The sequence below is a fragment of the Lissotriton vulgaris genome, chromosome 3_1 (genome assembly GCF_964263255.1).
Source record: "Lissotriton vulgaris chromosome 3_1, aLisVul1.2, whole genome shotgun sequence".
Taxonomy (NCBI): domain Eukaryota; kingdom Metazoa; phylum Chordata; class Amphibia; order Caudata; family Salamandridae; genus Lissotriton; species Lissotriton vulgaris.
The window spans coordinates 1,511,903,396-1,511,925,350 of NC_141689.1; the positions used below are offsets into that span (position 1 = coordinate 1,511,903,396).

The following is a 21,955-nucleotide window of genomic DNA, read 5'->3' on the forward strand; positions in this document are numbered from 1 at the left end:
CCCGAAGGCGCCGCGGAGCCCGTTGGAGAAGAAAGGGACCTCATGGCCATGAGGAAGCGCTCGATCTCCTCCGGCGTCGCGTCTCGCCCAGGGACCGGAGGGTGTGGGGCGGGACGCGACGTCCGCGACTCCGAGGGAGCCGCGTGGGCGGTGTCACCCGAACCCCCGGCCGCATCGCGCGAGCGTCGGGGGGGGGGGGGGGGGGGGGGGGGAGATGGGGGGAGTCAGAAGAGCGATGACGCCTCTTCGACTTCTTGTGCTTCTTACCGGATGATGACTTCGAGCCGGAAGAGTGGTGCCGACTCCCGGAGCTGTGGTGGCTCCGTCCCCGCGACCTGTCCCTTGACCTCCCGTGGAACTGGGACCTCGCGCGGTGCGGGGCAGACTGCCGGAGTTCGAGTTGCCTGCAGGACCGCTCCTGCCTGGCTTTCGAAGAGAGGGCCCGGCAGTCGGAGCAGGCCTTGTCGTCGTGGTCGACGCCTAGACAAGCTAGGCACAGGTGGTGAGGATCCGTGACCGACATCGTGCGGTCGCAATCCTCGCAGTGCTTGAAACCAGGCATCCCTACGGCACCGATCGGAATCGCAAGACTTCGAGAAATGATCCCAAAAAGTTAGTCAAAAATTGACAAGGGTTACTGCTTTTTTCAGATCTGCGCTTGCTGGCGCGGAGGCGGCGTCTAAGTACTCCGACAACGTCATCACAACGGACGCGGAGCCGCAGACGATGCCTACCGACGCGCAAGGGTACTACTACGTAAAAGTTTCCGGATCCAGTCTGACGCCTGGGGATATTCTAAGGTAAGGAATCTATCACTAAAGTGTCTCTTTCAGATTCTCCTAATGAAGGACCGAGGATGTGGCTGTGATTTTTGCAGACGCTTTGTTGCAGTTTCCAACCTGCATCGAGGTTACTACCTCGTGCAGATTTATTTCCGAGGCGCCGCATCCCTTGTGAAGTAGGTTGCTTCTCGTGGTGCACACTTTGCTGCATGCATGGGGAGGTTTGCCACCAGTTGTCCCTTGCCTGGCTCTCCGCTCTTCTGTCCATGTGCATTGCTGGAGTCCCTGATGGACAAAGTACTCTATAAAAATGGGGGTTCTGTTGACAATTGTGCTTTCCTCCTGTGCGCAAACACGGACTTGGAATCATGGGTGATGGCTCCCAGGAAGAGGATTATTTCGAGGACAAAAATGCATCCTTTTTGCTCGTAAATTTGAAGACATTTTGCAGAATACTACAGTGTAGCGAACTCATGTTTTTGGCCTTGTCCCTAAACTAAACACTATAATTTCAAGGCTTTTATTAACAACAACAAAAAATCTTTAAATCCATATATTGTAGCCAGGGGCATCAAACTCTGCTTGCTGTTTCCTTTAATAGGAATTAACAGAATAAAGGTGTCCTCGGGTCAGACCCGCATGCCTGTATGTTGATTTGATTAATCTTCCTTGGGATCAGATAGTAATGAACCCTCCCACCCCACAGCTGCTTTTCAAAAGATGCAAGCTGTTGCTTACTAATGTGAGGAATGCCTACCTCAGTGTGCATGTCCTCGTGAACCCCTCCCCCCGCGGCAGAAATCAACATTGCCGCAATCTACAGTTATCGAAACTAAAAACGGTACAGTAGCTTCTGTGGAGCCCAAACAAAGGGAAAGCCATTCTAACACGCTTGCCAAAAAATATGTGACTGTTTCTGATTTTGTATTGTTGCATTTTTTAAATACCTTTTACTAATTCCATTAAGGTGGAGCCAACCACGCCCAGAGGAGTAACGGAGCACTATTTTTTCGGAACGATTCTCGTGGACTCCTCCTTTTGCCTCAGATGCTGTTTGCATGTGGGGTACAGGTGGTGAGTGCTGGTCGAAGCACGTCAACGATCAGCCACCTTGTGATTGACCTAGTGTGAGGCCACATGCATGGCCATGGGAGTCTCGAGTCCCAGGCCGCCAGCTGCACTGTGTCTAGGAAGCCACAGACTACATTCCTAGCAATACTCTGCTGGGCGCTTTATAGAGTGGGAGTGGGACTCGAGGCGGTAACAGCTGCTAGTGAAGCTCTGGAGGGAAAGGAACAGACGTATTATGCCAACAATATAATAACAGCTATATTTAAATAAACTAATTGGATTTCTATTACAAAAAAGACGATGACGCCACATAGTGTTAAAACCCCTACACTGAAATTGAATATTTCGATGATTAATAAAATAAGTGTTTCTCACAGTAGCATACATAGGTTTTCATTACTCACGCTGCTGGCTGGAAAGAAGTCCCATCAGTATAATTAAAGCAAAAGAGGAAAGAGGCGTGAAGCAGAGGGGCGGTGGGGGTGTCCTGGGCCGATAGGGAGAGCGCGCGAACAGCTAATTAGAAACAAGCGCAGCCACAAATGCAGCTGCAGCGTCCCACGAGTGGTGCGCGCACGCGAGCCGCTGCTCGTAACCACAAGCCATAGGCTGAAAGTCCAGAGCGATTCCAAGAGGTATTTTTCCTAGAGTAGCGCATGCGTGCTACGCTTGGCTCAACCTAAAAAAGGTGCGACCAGCAGAAACCTTTATCCAACTAGAAGCAACGTTTTTTAAAAGACACGGACAAAAGCCAATCAGAAACTGGAGGGGGCAGTAAGCCCATAGAGTGAATACAGCATGTGGAGAGACAGCACAAGCGCTGCTTAGGCTTGACCTAAAAGAAAACAATCAGTACTTGGTCCATGCTCGATGGAAAGGAGAAACAAATGAAGTGAAAGTGAAACCAGCATGTACTAACCAATCAGGAGACAGCAAATAGGAATGACAATGAAGCCAGCGACAGATAAGCAACGAGCGGGCTCCAAGTTAACCAAATGTCTTGCAAGCCACACCACATTCACGGAGTCAGGCGAGACCTAAAAAGCTGCACAGAAAAATAAAACCCGGCAATACAAAAACAAATAACTTTGATAAAACATTATATAGTAAATGGCACAGTAAGGTGCATTTAGCCTGCATAAAGCAATACCTTATCAACCTTTTGTACGATTCATTATGCAGTTGGTTTCTTGTCAACTAGGACAAAAGTTTAAACCATTTAAGTTTATTAAACAATGTATCATTTTATTGAGATTTAGAATTAGGAAAGTACTGTTGATGGTTAATACAATGCGTGGTTTTATTTTACAAACTTTTACAGTGATTAGGTTAAAACAGGACTTGCAATTAGATATATTTTGTTCAATAACTAGAACACATAGAAAAGGTATAGTTGTGTACACTACTAGCAGATAGTTACAACGTTGACAAAAATATTACCTTTGGTATAACAATTAAGAAAATAGCACAAGTATTGCACTGCATGAAAAGCTTCAAAACATGATTTCAAAGCATTGTAAATTGTATTTTATGACCATCCTAAGAGGGGGTTGTCTGCAGATGTGTGTGTGACAACATCAATTTGGTTCTCCGATTTACCGTTTATTTTTTTAAACAATTTTATGCATGTAGCCCACTATAAGGAGCAAATTACGCTAATCTCAGGAAAAGTCGCTAGTGAGTCCGGAACGGTAATTACAAGCTTTTAGTTGCAAGGGTTGTTTGTAGGAGTGGTAGTGTTCTTATTTACATGCGTAAAATATGTACAGAAATTTGTGAAGCAAGAAGACCTGGATCCTGCAAAGTCTTTGAGACTGAACACGTGGGCATATGAACATATGACGGCATGTCGCTGGGATGCCTCCTAAGCGAAGAATCAACCATCCAAGCACAGAACCTTGGACCAGGAGGTAAAGATCGCAATGAGACCACCATAAAAATAAATACACATTTGTGTTACAGACACTACGAGAAATACTCAAGCCCTGGAAGACGTTGAAGACTTTCATAGTTAAGAACTAGAATTTCAGTCAACCACAATGAAGATTTGCTTCAAAAGTTCATTTACAAATCCTAAATCAATATAGAAACTAGCACAATGCATACATCCTTTCAATACATGTAACTAGAACATCAAATTGGTACTTTCTGTAATAAACACAGCAATAGAATTTCCCCCAGTGTATCAGAATTTGATCTCTGAAAGCAGTTATTTTGCTAGTTAACTATTTTGTCAAATAATTTACATAAGAGTGTATGAACTAACTGCACTCTGTGCAAAAAGGACAGCACGTTTAATTGCACAACAGCACTGTTCTTTGCATGAAGTTTACTAGCACTGGTTAAACAGAAGGATTCCTAGATGACAGATTGAGTGTTCAATAATTCTACTCCAACTGCTAATGTACGGTGCAAAGGAACTATGTGGTCATATGGTTTGGCTGTTTGTGGCAATGAACAACAAAAGTAGATTAATAAGGCACATGGCTGCAATTTTGTAAAGAAGGTTATAGTGAAAATAAATGCTGAGCCTGTTGCTTGTCCGCTTCATTGAAAAACATGCAACTGTGCCTGCTGTATATGTTTCAAACTAAGAAACCTTTACGTAGTGTCGGCAGAGGTCCCACTACAAACTTTCTTGGTTAGAAGTACAGAAACCACAAAGAGCTCTCAATAGCACAGTTCTTACAGATCTCTCTTCAAAACTTTACAGTAATGCAAACATTTGGTGTAGAAGTCCTCCACAAAACTAAAAAAATTAAAAAAAAACTGTTTTCTTTCCTAAAGGTTTCAACATAAATAAAGTTACAAATCAGTTTTAGATTTACAGTGATTGTCAAAGCCAAGATAAAGACCACTCAAGAAAAATCTTTATACAAACAAATAAAAAACTGTATACGCACTGCGAAAGACGAGCAGTGCAGAAAAGGGAGGTTATTTTCTACAAATCTTTGGCCTATGTGCAGAAGCACTGCGCCTCTCAACCATTCAGCATTCTTTCAGCTGCATAAGCACCGGTCTATTATGCATACTCACATTAAAGTGGAAATATTGATAATGAAATAGGTGCTACTTGGCGTACGTATGTAGCAAGGTGAATCCAACAAATACAACAAAGGTCACTATTTATTTACACTAAAGAATCTAGCAACCATACACTTTATAGAGTGAAAGCTTTTATTGAGGTTTCCCCTTATATTAGCCTTTTCTCAGTCAACGCCTAATCTGACGGAACTTAGTAGAAAGATGACACTAGTATATGCATATTTTGTAACTGCTGCTGTAATGCCCTGAGCCCAGAAAGTGTATTTAATAGCAGGGATTCACTTTTTTTCCATCCTCGAGAGTTTGGGTACCTACGCAACACATGGTGTAAGGATTCTTAAGATTAGTCGGGGCACCAATCCAGGCCTCTTATAATCATGTCAAACATTCACACAAACTTCAGAATAGGAACAGTGCTTCTCATAAAGAACACAATTGCTAATAGGAATACAGTACTGGCATGGGCACCAGTCTTGGGTTTTCTGCCCTCACATAGAGCCTATTAATCCGTGTGTTTTATCCCCTGTGCTCTCACCCACGAGCTGGCTTGAGTATTCTATTCTAAAACAACTGCAAGTCTGCTTCTCAGTGCAGGGACGACACATCCTTTTTTGTGTGTTTTGCAAACAGATATATATTTCGCTCTTTTTTTATATTACAATAACACATATTCAATGACCTCTGGTAATCTACCAATCTGGACCTTTCAATACAAAATAATATTTCACACATAGAAAAAACATGCACATATATTTATGGATATATAAAATATATATAAAGTGTAAACAGTACAGTATAAAGACTAAAACTAATTAAACTGCATAGTAAAGATAAAACTCAAATGTGCAATGGTTCAGTTGAAGCACCAAACAGAACAAAATAGGTTCACAAAAGCTCACTCATCCAGGTACATAGCGCCAATGATTTTAATTCTGGGCCGCACAAATGAAACTGTAGAAAACTGTATTTTTTGTGCACAAATCCATTTCTGTTCTGCAGCCGCGGCATACATGACCAAAGCAAGAAGCATGACACTATTCAAACAGTTGTTTAATTGAAAAAGCTAAAGTAAAGGAACCGGAGGCTGCATTTTTGCCATATGCAGTTTTTCTCTGGTTTCTAACTGCAAAACTTTTGGAGATGTCATTCGTTTTAAGGACAACAGCAGTTGTTTTCAGTTAAACAGATGGCCCCAAAAAAACCCTCTTAAATAATAAGAATAAAAGGCGATGCCTTGCTCTTGTGAATGTTTTGAAACAATAACCGAAGCAGGCAATTTGATTATAGTTGGAAACCAAAGTCTATGAATTATGCCAATAGTTAAGGGGCTAATTAAAATAATGTTCAAGCTAAACCCGTTCGCTAATTATTTAGGGACCTCTTAACTCCACTTTGCTAAAGGTACCCACAAAGTGCTCACTTCATTCAACTGAAGCAAAGTTTATTTCATACGAGTTTGAGGAGCGACTTCACCCAACAAGACATTTGCAAATAATCAGAGCCAATGTCTGCTAAAGGAATACATAGGCGGGTGTACGTTTAAAAACAAGCATTAACACAGTCTACTTTATCACCCAAAATAGACCTCTGATTTGAAAAATAATTTACTTGTTTGAGCGATCAAAAATATATACAGTCACAATAGTACATTTAGAGCACAAATGCTATTACACATACTAACTAGTCTCTCATTCAGAGATACAATACATAACTGGGGCCATTCCTCTACATTAGAGATCCTGGATTTAACCCAATGTTCATCATGTGGTACAATATTTTTTCCATATCAGTCAACCACCACACTTGAGTAAACTATGCTCAAAGCACACGGTTTACAAAGATCTGTACAAAAATGTACTGCAGGAGGCAAAGGAAGTGCAACTATGCCACAAATCTGAGAGTGGCTTACTGTTGACCCATTGACGCTTTCTCCAGGTAGTATACATTGACCAGGTGACGGTTTAGATGTTTGCTATACTCATCTTCTTTCTTAAATGAGCGATCGCAAAATATGCACACAAAATGATCCCTCGTTGCACTTTTTTCTGTTGCACTTGGTGCAGTAGCTTTGTTTTCTGTTTTCTCAGAATTCGACGAGGCGCCGTTCAGCCCAGAGTCATCACTCCCTTCGGAAATGTTGTCACTGATGTCACTGCCATCGTGGCTGTGGATGCCTTCATCGTCCTCAGTTTCCACAGACACAGTCCTTCCTGTCTTACTAGAACATGGCACGGTCTTGCAGGCAGCCCGGCCAGCTTTGCCTGGGGAATCTGGTTCCGTGAAAGGGACAGCATTAGTCAAACCCTCTACTGGATTGGAGCCTTGGGCATGTTGAGTCACGCATTTTTCAGATGGCACTAGTTGTCGCACTACACCTGTATCCTCACTATGCTTTCCTATATTCTCAGTGTCTGTCAGTTGATGCTCTACAGGTATTCTGAGGTCGGCATTCTGCAGTTTTACCTGGTTGTCAGTGTCCTCCTTACACTGCTCTACATGCACTTGTGTACTGCCTACTACATTGTCTGGATGCATCTCTGTGTGCATTTTAGAGTGGTCTTTAGGCACTTCTGTGCAAATCTCAGAAGTATCCTGCATTTCTGGAATCGCGCTCTGTAAATCTGCATTCATTTCTGCATTGTCATTCTGTAGCTCCATGTTTATTGCAGATTCACTCTCTTGCAGCGTCACAATTTCTGAACCACCATTTTGCAGTTCTCCAGGCTCTGAGAGAATGTCTGCATTCTGCCCTGCAAGTTCTAAACGAATGTCCCTACCCTCTGTGTGTTGTCTTGTATTTATCTCCACGTTATCCAGCTGTACCTCGAGTATTCTCATATCATTACTGTGATGCCCCTTGCTTGTTTCCGATTCTCCTGCTTTCTCTTCTGTGCGCATTTTGGTTCCCTCGTTTTGCTGTGTGCCACTAGTTTGTTCCTTTATTGGATGTTCATATGGCTTGGCCTGGCTTAACTGAGGGCCTTTGCAAGTTTCGAAAAGCTCATTACCATGCTTTTCTTCCACTCGAGCTCCCTTTGGTTGCTCCTCTGTCGGCTCCACTGGAGTGACGAAATGCGGAATGTCAGTCAAGTTGGGGGCAAGATCTTTTGGACTAGTTATACTGTTGCACTGTTTAGCAGCCTCCTTGTTCATCTCCAGTGCATCCAGCAGATGCGGAGCATTAGTCTCTGCTTCTGGTATAAGCTCGGACATCTGGCACTGGATACCTTTGTCCACATTATCCACAAGCGTGCACCTGCTCCCTAGCAGGAGTGTCACCTCAGCAAGTTCACTGTCCTTAACCAGACTGCTAGAGGTCTCAGATGCGTAGGACTGGGTTTTCATTCCAACAGAAGATTTCTGCGGGACCACAATTTTTTTGCTCTTTTTCCCAGCGGCGATCTTGGTTTTCTTGCTTTGTGTATTTTTTAAATTCTCCTTTTTGCTCTTTTTCTGGCTACATTTTTGCTTTTTGGAGACCATCTTTTCCTGCTTTTGAACTATTTGAGTGTTATGGTGAATTTCGTCCACTATCCTCTTTTTCATTGGTAGGCTTTCATCCTCTGGAGGTGAAGTGCACTCAACTTCAGCCTTCAGTGCATTCCCTTTCATAGACCTGGGCTTTGCTTCTGCTTTTCTATTATGCCTCCTTGTAGAAAGCGAGTCGGTTTCTGCCTTCCGGTTAACCCCCTCGATAGAGACTGTTTCAGGCTTCCTCTTTTCCGCCTTTTTAAAGGCAGCTTCTTCCTTTTGGTTATCCCCTCTGGTAGTGCCAGACTCCGCATCTGACTTTCGCTTTTCTCCTCTCGTAGTGACAGACTCGGACTCTGCTTTTCGTTTATCTGCCCTCGTAGTGGGAGACTCGAATTCTGCCTTTCGCCCATCCGTCTTTGGTGAAACAGACTCTGGCTTGTCCTCCTTTGACGAAAATGATTCCGCATCTGCCTTTTGCTTGTCCCCTTTTGTTGATACCGGCACATCCTCTGCCTTTTGATCATCTCCCTTAGTAGAAACTGATTCACATGCTGCCTTTTGTTTATCCCTTCTCCTTTGCACAGACTTGGTTGCTTGTTTTGGCGTATCCCCTTTTGCTGAGAAGGGCTCAACCTGTGCTCTTCGCTTATTGCCCCTCGTACAGACTGACTCAGTCTGGGATGTCCGTTTATCATCCTTCGTTAAAATGGACTCAGGATCTGCTTTTTGGGTGGCTGAGCTTAATGAAATAGACTCCACCTCTGTCGTTTGGCTATCTGCCCTAGTGGTGATAGACGCAACCGCTACTTTTCGCTTATCTCCCCTTTTACAGATAGACTCAGACTCAGACTTCCGCTTAATCACCTTTGATGCAACAGAATCAGCCTCTCCTTTACCCTTATCGCCCTTTGTTGAAATTGACTCCGCATCTGCCTTTCGCTTTTCTCCCCTAGTAGTGATGGACTCAGCCTTTCGCTTATCTGCCCTGGTAGACACAGACTCAACCTCTGCTTTTCGCTTGTCTGCCCTGGTAGAGATAGGCTCAGATTCAGCCTTTTGCATATCCCCCTTTGATGCAACAGACTCAGCCTCTGTCTTCCCCTTAGCCCCCTTTGTTGAAATTGTCTCCGCATCTGCCCTTTGCTTGTCTCCATTTGTAGAAGAACGGGAGTCACTTGCTGCCTTTCGTTTATCCCCTTTCCTTGGAATAGACTTAGCTGCTTCTTTTTGTGTATCCCCCTTTGTTGGAAAGGGCTCAACCTGTGCCTTTCGCTTATCCCCGCTCGTACAGATTGACTCGGACTGTGTCCGTTTACCACCCTTTGTTGAAATGGACTCAGTATCTGTCTTTTGGGTGTCCACATTTGAGTGAACAGATCCAGCCACTGTTTTTTGGGTATCTGCCCTGGTAGAGATGGACTCACTCTCTGCCTTCTGCTTATCTCCCCTCGTACAGATTGACTCAGTCTGATTCGTCCGTCTAACACCCTTTGTTGAATTGGACTCAGTATCTGCCTTTTGGGTGCTCACAATTGTTGAAACAGACCCAGCATCTGTCTTTTGGTTATCCACTTTCGTTGAAACAGACTCCACTGTTGCTTTTCGCTTTTCCCCTTTTGTAGGAATAGACTCCACCGCTGTTTTTGACATATCCACCTTCGTAGAAACAGACTCGGCCTCTTCCTTTTGTTGGTCACCCTCCACAGAACCAGAATCGTCATCCACCTTATTTTTTACGCACTTTGATTTTACGGACTTCTCTTTCTTTTTCTTGTTCGCTTTTTCAGCAACATCCTTGATTTTGGCAACAGGCTTGCGAATTCTGGTGGTAGACTCTTCCACACAGTCCTCAGTGGTCGATTTTTCTGCTTTCGAACTCCTCTGCTCTTCCTCACTTTGTGGGGGCTCATCAGCTTTTTCATTCTCTTTCACTTCTGCCTGCACTTTCTCAGTGTTTTTATTAGCAGCAGAATCTGAACCAGCTGCATCATTTTTTTTCGTTCTCAGCTTCACCCTGGAAACATCCATCGTGATGTAGGAGCAATTGTAGTGCCGGGACTTGATGTGATACTGCAAGTTGCATTTCTTGGATGCAGCGTACTGGCAGACAGGGCACATAAACTGCCGAGGGCTGACATGAAGCTCTACATGCTTCTTGAAGTTGCTTCGATCCGCCGTCTTGTAATCGCAGTGTGGGCAGATCAGGGGCTTGGGTCCGTTGTGCACCTGCCTCGCATGCCGTGTTACCTCATGCTGGTTTGATGCTACGTAGCTACACTGATCGCATCTGAAAGGTTTCTCACCTAGGGAAATACAAAAATAATGGTCACCATGTGTAGTTTGATCTAGTGTGAACAAAGAAAAGTTACAGCCATTGCATGCAGTTTGTCTGGGACATAAAACATGCCAATCAAATTCTGACTCCATGAAATCACACAGTTTGAAGAGTCCCTGCAAACTGGGAGTCATTTAGTATGGACTTACAGGTCAAGTGACCACACTGCACAGTTTGTCATACAACTGTATTCTGCAGCAGCACACTGTGTTTATTCAGTGCTTCATACCCATTAGGGCGATTCCTAGTTAGTGCAAGACTTCCAGAGGTGCGCCATTTACCATAAATAATCTATGGCAACCATATGTGGCAGCCAATAGGGTTGTCACTCTAAGGGGGTATCCGAAATTCATACAGCGAATGGACACCAACTCGCTTTTATATTAATTTACCAATGTTTGCAAAATTGTTTTTAAACACTATGCCGCAGCCTCTGTATTATGTATGCATTTGTGTACTTTCTGCTTTTTTAATAAGGAGGAGGAAATATTTTTTCCACAAGCCAGCATAAGGCAATATCGTAAGATTATTATTAACTTGGGCAGAATTAAAACTTATCAATTTGAGTCAGTGAGTTATTGAAAAACAATACATTTACAATATCCACATGACAACACCAAGAAACAAACACAGGCAGCAAACATAGGGGTCACATTTATCTAGAAATACCTACCAGAATACACAATACTAGGTTACCAAACTGAATTCATACCCAACTGGTCCATTGAATGCATTGTAGAGAGACAGAAATTAAGAGTTTGTGAAACTAGATTAACACAGTGCAAATATGTGAAGTTCACAGGGGTTTTAAGTATTAGGTGGTAGAGTGCAAATAAACGAAGCAAGATAGACAGTCTCAAAACAAATGTTGTGTAACTATGTTCTATACAATTGGAGGGGATACAATATTGTACATTTAAAAGAAAATGGCAGTAGCTGTAGAAATAATGAATACAAAATACATTTTACAATTGTTTCTTTTTCAAATTAAAAACAAGTGTACATTAACCTCTTCAAAGGTTATCATATATAAATGTAAAATCAGAATTATATTGCAGTCCCCAAAATACCAAATGAGGGACACTCAAGGCACTGCTTTGATTACAATCCTTCTTGAACTATACAGAACGCTTTCAACCGTGTAATACTACGCTGTGTTTCCGGAACCTGCTCTCCAAAACAGTTTGCCATTTACAACTGAACGCTTGATTGAAAGTAAGCCTGTAAACAAACTTAATATTTAATGAAGCAATGACAAAGAGTGATGCACTGCTTGATTTCACCAGACACTGAGAGTTATAGTTATTAAGTAAAGGGTGCTACAACGTCACTCGAGAGGCACCAATTGGATATTTACACTGAATATGACCACGTGGAATATAGCAAATATTTTTTCTCCAAGCAGAAATAACTCCACAGCTTAGAATTTCACAACCTATCACACAGCATCAACCACTGGTGCATGTTTGTGTGATGCCGCTGCCAACAGTATAGGAGCTATCCCTGTTCGGGGTGGAGGGTCACAGGCCAGACGGGTTCAAACTGTGGTGCTTGAAGTCGTTTGCCTGGGGTCATTCAATGGCTCTGCAAACTGGGAAAAGTACATTGTCTGCATATGACTTCCAGGGTTGCAAGGACGAGCAGACCAATCTGCCTCTGAGAGGTACTGTAGGGAACAGAGTCAGAACTCAAACAATCACACAAAAGGTGCAATAATGTAATGTCTAGCCCAAAGTTTGTCAAAACATACGGAGTAAGGGAATCTACAAGCATGGACTATGGGGTTCTCTACAAACAAAAACACAGAAGTAGTCACATTTAAAGCTCAGGTGCAGGATATGTCACTGCTGAGAAACTTCAGAGCCATGTGTGACCAGTAGGTCAGAGCGTAGCAAATGACTCCTCAGTCATAGTGCAGGGATAGCAATATTTGATCAATTGTTCCTCGGTTAGCCAAAGGTTCACCGTCAATGTCTGTCAATGTATAGATTTTCCTGATTGCTGTGCACTCTGGTTTACCAAGCATAGATGTGCCCGTGGACGTGTGACATGGTGACCTGCTGCGCCCACCGGCACTTGTTTGGGCAACCCGGTCTCCTCTCTGTGGTGGGTTGACTGGCAAATCAGTGGCACCATAAATACATCTTACAGCAGTCTGCTCCAGTGATTGCAGAGAAGGGTCCAATCGCTGAAGTGCAACAACGTTTTTTACATTTTTTTTTATACTTGTCTTTATTAATGACATTGCACCATATTACACTGAACTTCCGTCATATACATGCTACAGTATGTCATTGACAAACAAGGAAGAGCAAATTATTACTTGCCAATTCGTAGAACTGTTCGCATATCGCCTGCAATGGTACAATTTCTAAACATGTTATAGCCATTGATGGTGAGCAAGCCCATCCTCTTACCCAGCAGATCAATGTACATAGCAATGCTCCTCAGTATTGTTAATAAGAGAAATGTAGGTTAAATGAGAAAATACAAAACTACTAAACTGGAGAAAAAAAACTGGCAGCGCCTGATGGCAGCGCCCAACCCATGTATGATATATATAAAAGAGTGTAGGGCCTGGCCTTCGGGGAGACTGGCGTGTTGTGCATTTACGTTTAGGTGAGAGGGCTTTTCCCATTGTATATGTGAGGTGCAGTTGGGGTGTGGTTCTAGGTTTGAGTAGGGTTCCCCTCACTTTCATTCTGGTCTGTGGGGAGCGCCATTCCCGCAAGCTATTGTCCCCACACTACCAGGTCTTCCTCTGCATTCTCATCCACTCTCACTGCTCTCAGGCAACACTTCAGCTAGGCCCCACTCTCACGGCTCCTCCCTCCATTTATCGGGGGGGGGGGGAGGGGGGGGGGGGAGTAGATTGGATCCAGTGTATGGTGGTTCAATGTTATGCCAGAACCAGGCCCAGGAGTGCAAACTTGTGCTGTATCCGGGTCCCCTTTTTTGGCGTTGAAAAAATGGAGGCCTCCACGCGCACTTCCGTTGTGGTGCGGAGAATCTGTGTCAACTGATTCCAATATGTTTGTAGGCGTATGCAACTCCAAGTCATGTGGAGGAAAGTAGCAGGGTCTGAACCGCAACGTGGGCATGCTGAAGGTCGCCCTGGGGTGAACCACGCCACCCGCTGCAGGGTCTGATATGTGCAGTGTCGATAATGGAACTGGGTGAGTTTAAACCGGGCTTTACTGGCTACCTCGGCCACCTGTGCCAATGCCATCATCCACTGGTTGTATGTTATTACAACGAATTCCGTTGCAACGCATGCCTTTACCACGCATGCGTTACAACGGAATGCTATTTCAACGTAGAACCTTTTCCTCTCTTTGTTCGTGGTGACGTCGTACGTCGTTAAGAGGAAGCGGAAGTTTCTTTCCGTTTCCTCTTAAACGACGCTCAGTGACTTTAGGTGAGTTTCTTTTTTTGGGGGGGGGGGGGAGACCCCCCCCAAGCCCCCTTTTTAATGTTAGCCTTTTCTACACATGCCTTTACTACGTACCTCGTAGTAAAGGTATGCGTGGTAAAGGCTTTCGTGGTAACCACGCATGCGTTGTAATGCATGCGTGGTTAAGGTTTTCGTGGAAACGGCTTCGTTGTAGAGGCTGTTTCCCTCATCCACTCCCCGTCAGTTAGTGGGGACGATACGCCGCCTCCCATCCTACCCTGGCTGCTGACAGGTCAACTGTGTGATTAGCTTTCAGTGCTTTGTATATACGTGAGATGCGCCCTCAGCTTTCGCGACTCCTTTGGTTCTTCGTGGAACGAGGTCCACATTTCACCGACTGTGCGCAAGATTTTTGCGTAAGGTAAGAAATTACCTTCTGGAACTTGGAACTATTCTTTTGCCTCGTTGATTGTTAGGAAAGTCGAAATGCAACAAAGTTAGAGTCAGCACAGGACATCTGTGTCTTTCTCTGCCTGGTCTAAATCAGGCAGTCTTTGCTGTGCAGTGGACACTGGCCAAGTTGGATAAGGCCACTCCTGAGTCTGATTTGGTTCTGCAGTCAGGCAGGGAGACCAGAGAACCGTGAGCACTGTAAAAGCTTCCTCGGCACTCTCCCACATTTTCTCTGCTCCCTATGGTCCCACAGGGTGTGGCAGCCGGGTTTCCTTCAATTGTTTGGCAGCCGGGTTTTCCTTCAATGGCAGGCAAATTCTTGAGGGACATGAGTCACCCATCTTCCCTCTCAGCAAGCAGGCAGATTCCTGGGTCAATCCCAAACCCACAGCTTTTTACAGCAAGACTTGGTGAAACCAGGCAATGTCCCATTGCCTACAGGACACTGGGTATCATGGATACCAGTCCTGGAGCATAGCAGGTATTTGCCTCTTGCAATGGATCAGATTGATCTGGTACAAAGTGGTAAGTTTTGGCCCCACTTCTATACAGTATGACCTAGAATGTGGATCCACTGTCTCGCTATAGAAACTTTAATAGTCGCTTTTAGCCCTGCAGCATTAAATACCTAGGTGAAAAGTGGGACACATAATAGTAGAACAGCCTGCTATAAATCTGTGGGAAAAAAACCATGAACCAGGGCTTTATTAGGCTTTTATGTTAACCCCTTCCCTGCTGGCCGGTTACCGCCCCCGTGCGGTAAACAAACGAACAGGGGCGGGCCATGACGAACCCCAGCCGTCATCAGCACACGAGCACCGTAGTGCATGACGGCTGGGGTTCGTCACCAGCATGGAAGGGGTTAATATAGCTTGTTTGTTTGTGAAATCCCCTCCATCCAAAACAGGGGAAGATTGTTTAAACCTAATTCCGGTTTGATGGTTGCAGTTCCTATCCCTCGAAGAGGTATAGAGACTAGTAAAATGTTGAAACCCAAACATATATTTACTGACTGGCACTTGGTTACTTTGTGAAATTTGATGTATAGAATCACAGATGGTATAAAACAAACTAAGTAAGATTTCAAACATTTAAAAAGGGGAAATTGAAAATTTTACCAGGGTGACAATTGCATCTCAAGCTTACTTGTTATGTAAACAAGCAGATAGTGTGTGTCTTTATGTGTTGACCTGGGCAGTCTGTGCCACTGCTTTGTGATTCAAATATAAAAGAAAACCTTACTTTGCTACCAACCTGAATGTATGCGCATGTGCCTCGTTAAGTGGGTCTTCTGTGAGCTTTGATAATTACACACAATGCACTGGTATGGACGCTCCCCTGCAACAGAAAAACAGCATACAGATAGCTTAAAAAACAGAGCAAGAAGGTGCAATACAGTACAAATACAAAATAGTAACTGGTCCCAATAACTTACCAATGAAGTTTTAACAGTTTCTCAAAATGGTTGCACTTGATGTACAAAATAACTGACAGAACATTCCTTTGATGAAATGTCACAAAATCTAATGTCAGGAAAACGCACAAGTCCACATGTACCAGAATGCAGAGTGTGAAGTATTTTTACATTAAATGTAACACGTTGTTTCTCCGCCATACATAATACTGAAGTAAAAAATAATTTACTTGGGATACGGCCACAGTGACTTAAATGAATTATGGTAACAAGCCCATAATATATGGGATAAAGTATCCCCTGCCATACATTATAAGGATACTACAAGTCACCAAGGACTTCCATAACCATTTAGAGGAATGAGGCTAAAGGCAAAGTTCCTTTATAAGGTACTAGCTTTTTTTCTGCATACCATCACTCCGCATACTTTCATTACGAAAGTACCATGACTCCGCAATGCCATTATAACGCATGGCATTACATTTTATATGCTTTTACCACGCATACATTTACAACGAAATTCGTTGTAAATGCAAGAATGGTAAAAACATGTTTTTTTTTAATGTTTGGATAAGGTAAGTATGGGTATGGGGTATATGTTTTGGGGTGTTTGGGTATTTTAAGGGTTCAGATATAATTTTGGGTTATGGGGTACAGGGGTAGTTTTAGAGGTATGGGTTTTGGGGTACGGGGGTATTTTTAGGGTTAGGGCTAGGTTTGGGGTATAGGGGTATTTTTAGGGATCAGGGGTAGGTTTGGGTTTTGGGGTACAGGGGTATTTTTAGGGTTCAGGGCTAGGTTTGGGTTTTGGGGTACAGGGGTATTTTAGGGTTCAGGGGTAGGTTTGGGGTACATGGTTATTTTTAGGGTTTAGGGCTAAGTTTGGGTTTTGGGGTACAGGGGTGTTAAGGGTTCAGGGCTAGGTTTGGGTTTTGGGGTACAGGGGTATTTTTAGGGTTCAGGGCTAGGTTTGGGTTTTGTGGTACAGGGGTATTTTAGGGTTCAGGGGTAGGTTTGGGGTACATGGTTATTTTTAGGGTTTAGGGCTAAGTTTGGGTTTTGGGGTACAGGGGTATTTTTAGGGTTCAGGGGTAGGTTTGGGTTTTGTGGTACAGGGGTATTTTAAGGGTTCAGGGCTAGGTTTGGATTTTGGGGTACAGGGGTATTTTAGGGTTCAGGGGTAGGTTTGGGTTTTGGGGTACAGTGGTATTTTTAGGGTTCAGGGGTAGGTTTGGGTTTTGGGGTACAGGGTATATTTATAGGGTTAAGATGGGTTAGTGTTTAAGGGTGTTGGGGTATTTTAAGGAGTAAGGGTGGGTTAGGATTATGGGGTGCAGGGGTATTTAAAGGGAGCAGGGTGGGATTAGCACACAATATGAGACATGGCATGAAGGGCGGAACGTACCACACGCCCCCAGCGTTTGTCACGCCCCAGCACACGCCCGAAGCACAACGCAGACACGCCCACAAGGGACTACTTTGCTGGTGCGGTTCTTCAAGGGCCTGGATACTCTCTCAGGTGATTAGTGTGCTCTACTAATCAATATAACATAACATTTTATACGAAAGAGCAAGCATGTCTGCAAACGAAGAATAGAAATAAAACCCCTAGTTCAAAATCAAACCCATCTAAAACCTGTTAGCTATTTGTTCAAACAGATTTTAGAACAGTTCAATATTAATCAATTTAAAAAAAAGCTAACTAGCTCGGACTGTTAAAAAACATGCAGGAAGATTCCAACTTTACTCTATCAAAGGAGTGCAAAAAACTAAAATATTATCTCTGCTAGTCATTGTAAACTAAGAAATAGAGCGGAAGAAAGAAAAGCAATGTTGCTAAACAGCAGATTTAATTATGCTCCGTGTGCCATCAGAACTCGACTGTAATAACTTATAATAGTCTAGTTCTGATGTCTTTTCTTTATAATCAGCGACTGGGTGCACCACAAGTCGCCTTATTATAAAGAAATCAGAGACTGGCATTTATACAGAGTACAGAACCCCATGTATTAGGAAATGCTTATGGTACGATTGGTTTGTTGGAAAAAGGTTAGGTTAGATGCTATAGATTTGATCTCTTTATTAACAAATTTGATAAAGACAGAAAAAGGCCGGAGTTATTTTATTCTAGCAATACGAAAGCAAGGATAAAGTTCATGAACCTAAGCAGGCTTCAAACTTATCACACCGTTCTGAATCTTTGAAAGATGTCTTTTTAATATGGGACTTGGGCTTTAAAGGAACAACTCTGTGTTAAAGTCAATAAGCTGTAAGGGCAGTGTTAGACCTGGCATCTTTTGGCATGGTCTCCTCTGACCTTTTAGTCTGGCGACTTCATGTTTTGATCTTGTTTTGCTGACTTAGGACTTTGATCGAATAGTCCACAGTCAAAGTGGGTATAACTACTGGCGCTCTGGCCTTAGAAAGTAGAGACGCTTTTGGATCTGGAACCATGTTACACTGTTTCCACGCTGGAACTGGAGTACCCACAGACTTGTGGTGGCCAGGAAGGGGACCATCACTTGGTGGATTTTGCCTGAACACTGCTGGCCTGCAGCTTAGTGGCAATTGTTGTGGCCTGGGTCCCTAAGTACTCTCTGAGGGCCTGTTTGCTGGCCTCCTGTCCACAAGATCCCACGGACACAAAGGATCTCAGAGTTTCCACAAGATCATAAGGACCAAAGTGTGTGTGGTGTAAACGGGTGGAAGTAATCGTTGGTTGGGATAAGGACCGTCCTAATGTACATCGTCATCACACTGTGCTGAGTGTGCTCGTAAAGATCAGCAGCCACCCGAGGTGCCGGACGTGAGGAGTTCGAGGAGTGCGGGACCCATGTTTGCAACCAAGGGGACCTGTGCTAGCTTGAACTCTGGAGCTTGTGGTGTCAGAGGGGTGTTGGGGGAACCTGAGCCAGGAGCTGAGACGGTCTTCAACCTCCAGATTGGGAGGACGACAGTACCTGTCATTGCAGCCTCTATCAGAGGTCGCTGGCTCCCTTGACCCACGCCACAAGGCACTTTGTTGTGGAGAACATCATGACGAGGCCTGAGGAGTTTTGTGTGCACCCACAGTTGACTGTCGGGCTACGGCAGTTCACAACTCATCTTGAGGGGAAAACATTTCTCCAGACTTGGAAGCGTTCCAGCTTCCTGGGTCACAACCTTTTGTCTACAGGGGTGGGGGAGAATATCGATCCCACACTCATGCAGGTGCTGCCGGGCGCCTGTAAATCTAATCCGGATGGACGAAACTAAGTAACTGTTTCTTTCCATGTTAGGTGGTTCCGACTGTCTAGTCACTGGGACGCCAGCAGATGCAACGTGTATTGTTGGCTAGTGTTACTGAGGGGCTGAGTGAGTCACAAGATGTTGTAAAAGACCTGTGACTGTTTGACCTTTCTACTAATGGGAAAGTTGAACAATTGCATATAACTGTAAAGTGTATATACAATGTGTGTCTCATTTTGATTTCAATGGGGAAGTTGGACAATTGCATACAACTATAAAGTGTATATACAATGTGTATCTCGTTTTGATTTCAGTTTGTGTGTGTAATACAAAGACAAGTGTTTTATAAATACAATGTGGAGTTTTTGTGTGGCACACCTAGTGTGTTGCGAGGGTGGTGTATCAATACTTTACACTTGAGCTCTGAAAAAAAGCCTCACTGCTCATTGCCAAGCTACCCAAGAGTGAACACAGGTTATCGGACACGTGTATCATACTCATTCTGTCTGGAATGCCGCCGGGGATGCCTGGTCTCACCCTGGAGATACCCATTAAGGGACCATCTCTCAGGGAAGCCAGGAAGGGTTTCGCAGCGCGCCGGTGCGCGTAAAAACCCAGCGCTATATAAATGCCCCTATTACTATTATTACTATATGGTGGATTCTGACTGATTTCGGTGCGTCCCAACCTGCTCGAAACCGCTGGGTCTAACAGGTGGACTATTACACTGTGTTAAAAGAGAGCAGGCATATTTTTGTAATATGGAATCTCACTGATCATTAGAGAGGCAAGGGTTTTGATATTGGTTACAATACTCGGAAAAACCCAGAGGGTACAAGATTAGCCCTGTAATTATTTCTCTAGGCCACCCTGTCCTCTCGTGTGTAGAACGTGTGGTTCCAGGAATGTACTGACGCTCCTCTGCAGACAGCTGAATTTGATGGGCTAATCCTCACACGTCACAACGCCCGACCCCCCCCATTTAGCGAGGCCTGGGGGCAAGTAAGTCACACGTTGAATACAGAGGTACACATGTGCGCGCTTCTAGACAGACAACACTAGTAGAACACTGCACAGTCAAACTAAAGAGGCAGAATACTGAGCAGTGGGTGCGAAGGGAGACCCAAATGCAGGTACACATAATGCAAAGATATTCATAGCAGCATATTTTACAGAGTCCATTCTTGAATTCTGCTACTGCTAAGAAAACGACATTTACACGCACAGAAGACTGTGGGCACCAACCCTGCCTGCATGTGCAACACTTCCAAACAATTACCCTTTAATGGAGATTTTGTTGAACCGTTAATTACTGGTCAAACCAGCTGCACAGATCCTTCAGACATTTTGAAAACGCAGAGAGGAATAGGAAGACGGGGTATATTTCGATCTTTCTTCCTACCACCCCCCCCCCCCCCCCCGCCCCTCCCAAGGGAAAGGTTTGCATGTTTTACCCACAAGGGATCTTATAAGGAGTACCATTTCACATATCCTTAGATATTTGATAATAAACTGTCTTACCAACGTACGTATCTAAATCAAAAGCATCCCATAATCCACGTATTTTGAATAGTTTCAGTTGCTCAAATATGTTTTATGTTAAATGTATTCTAACCTGAAAATTATTTTTCTGCCGAGCCTAATTTGAACCTCAAAACATTAAAACCTTCAGGTCACGGACGCCGAAAGTTCTTCCTTTACCGAAAAAAATAAATAAAAAACATACAGACTAAAATGTGACCAGCATGTGGCCTTCATTTTCCGACAAAGGACTAAAGCCTGAAATCTTCCTTCTCTACCGATCTAAAACAAACTTTTAAAAGAGAACAGTCGAGCACATGCTGTTTCCACACAAACGGTTTTGTTCTCCGGGGAGTGAACAGACAGGCTTACAAGTGCAGTGTTAACACAACAAAGCTCCATTAAACAGGGCGCTCACAATTAGTCCGGCAGCTACTCTGCAACACCACAAATCAGGGCTTTAACAAAAGATTAAAACGGAACAATGGGAAAGTCATTGGACTGCCCAGACGATTTGACATCAATCACTCGGCAACGTCGAACAAGGGTAAAATGCGCACAAAAAGATCTGGTCTGCAAAACCTTACAACGTCGCCGATAAATCCCACAGAAAAATGAGCAATTAACTAAAGCGTTTGGGGCGAATCCGACAATTACCGTACTGTCTCTAACGCGGCGCCAAATACAGTTTCAAACACTATGGTACGCCGAGAACATGGCCAATCAAAGTAGATTTCGGATTTCTTGGTTTATGGCAGACATTACCAGCTGTCCCACATTAAAATGTCCTATCTTAAAAGTTAGTTGAAAGATGTCCCTATGGACAGGGGAAACCGACGGTTCCACTGACCCAGAAACAAAAGTCTGCTAAACTGCACCCAAAATGTTAACAACACTTACATATAGTTTCTGTATCCGGACCTGGTGCCTTTCATATAACCCTCCATTGCGTTGAACCGCCTAGAGTTGAGAAGAGGGTTCACCTCGAAAACTTCCCACCAACCCCACTGTTCACGGCCGAAGACCTGAAGGCCCTGGGATCCAATCCACCCCAGCCAGGTTCTGCAAAACCCAGAATCAACTGATCACACAAATGCGCACTCTCCACCCCACTAGGCCTGACCCAGCACAGAAATTATACTTTACATGGTCACATTATTTTAGGATGCAAGCCACTTGAAATGGCAGCCACTTTGAAATGACACTAAACAATTCACAACAAATGTAATTTTGTTGGA

At 43.9% G+C, this 21,955-nt stretch overlaps 1 protein-coding gene across 1 annotated transcript in view; it reads right to left on the minus strand.

The window, feature by feature from the left end:
* Nucleotides 1–5,090: 5,090 nt before the first annotated feature.
* The window catches only part of REST (RE1 silencing transcription factor), a 37,331-nt gene continuing 20,466 nt past the window's right edge, over nt 5,091–21,955 (minus strand). Inside the window, exons 3-4 of the mRNA XM_086961978.1 lie at nt 15,809–15,892; nt 5,091–10,675 (exon numbers count right to left, since the gene is read on the minus strand). Of these exons, the coding sequence (XP_086818104.1) occupies nt 6,804–10,675; nt 15,809–15,892 (3,956 nt within the window). The 3' untranslated portion in view covers nt 5,091–6,803. The remainder of the gene's footprint in view (nt 10,676–15,808; nt 15,893–21,955) is intronic.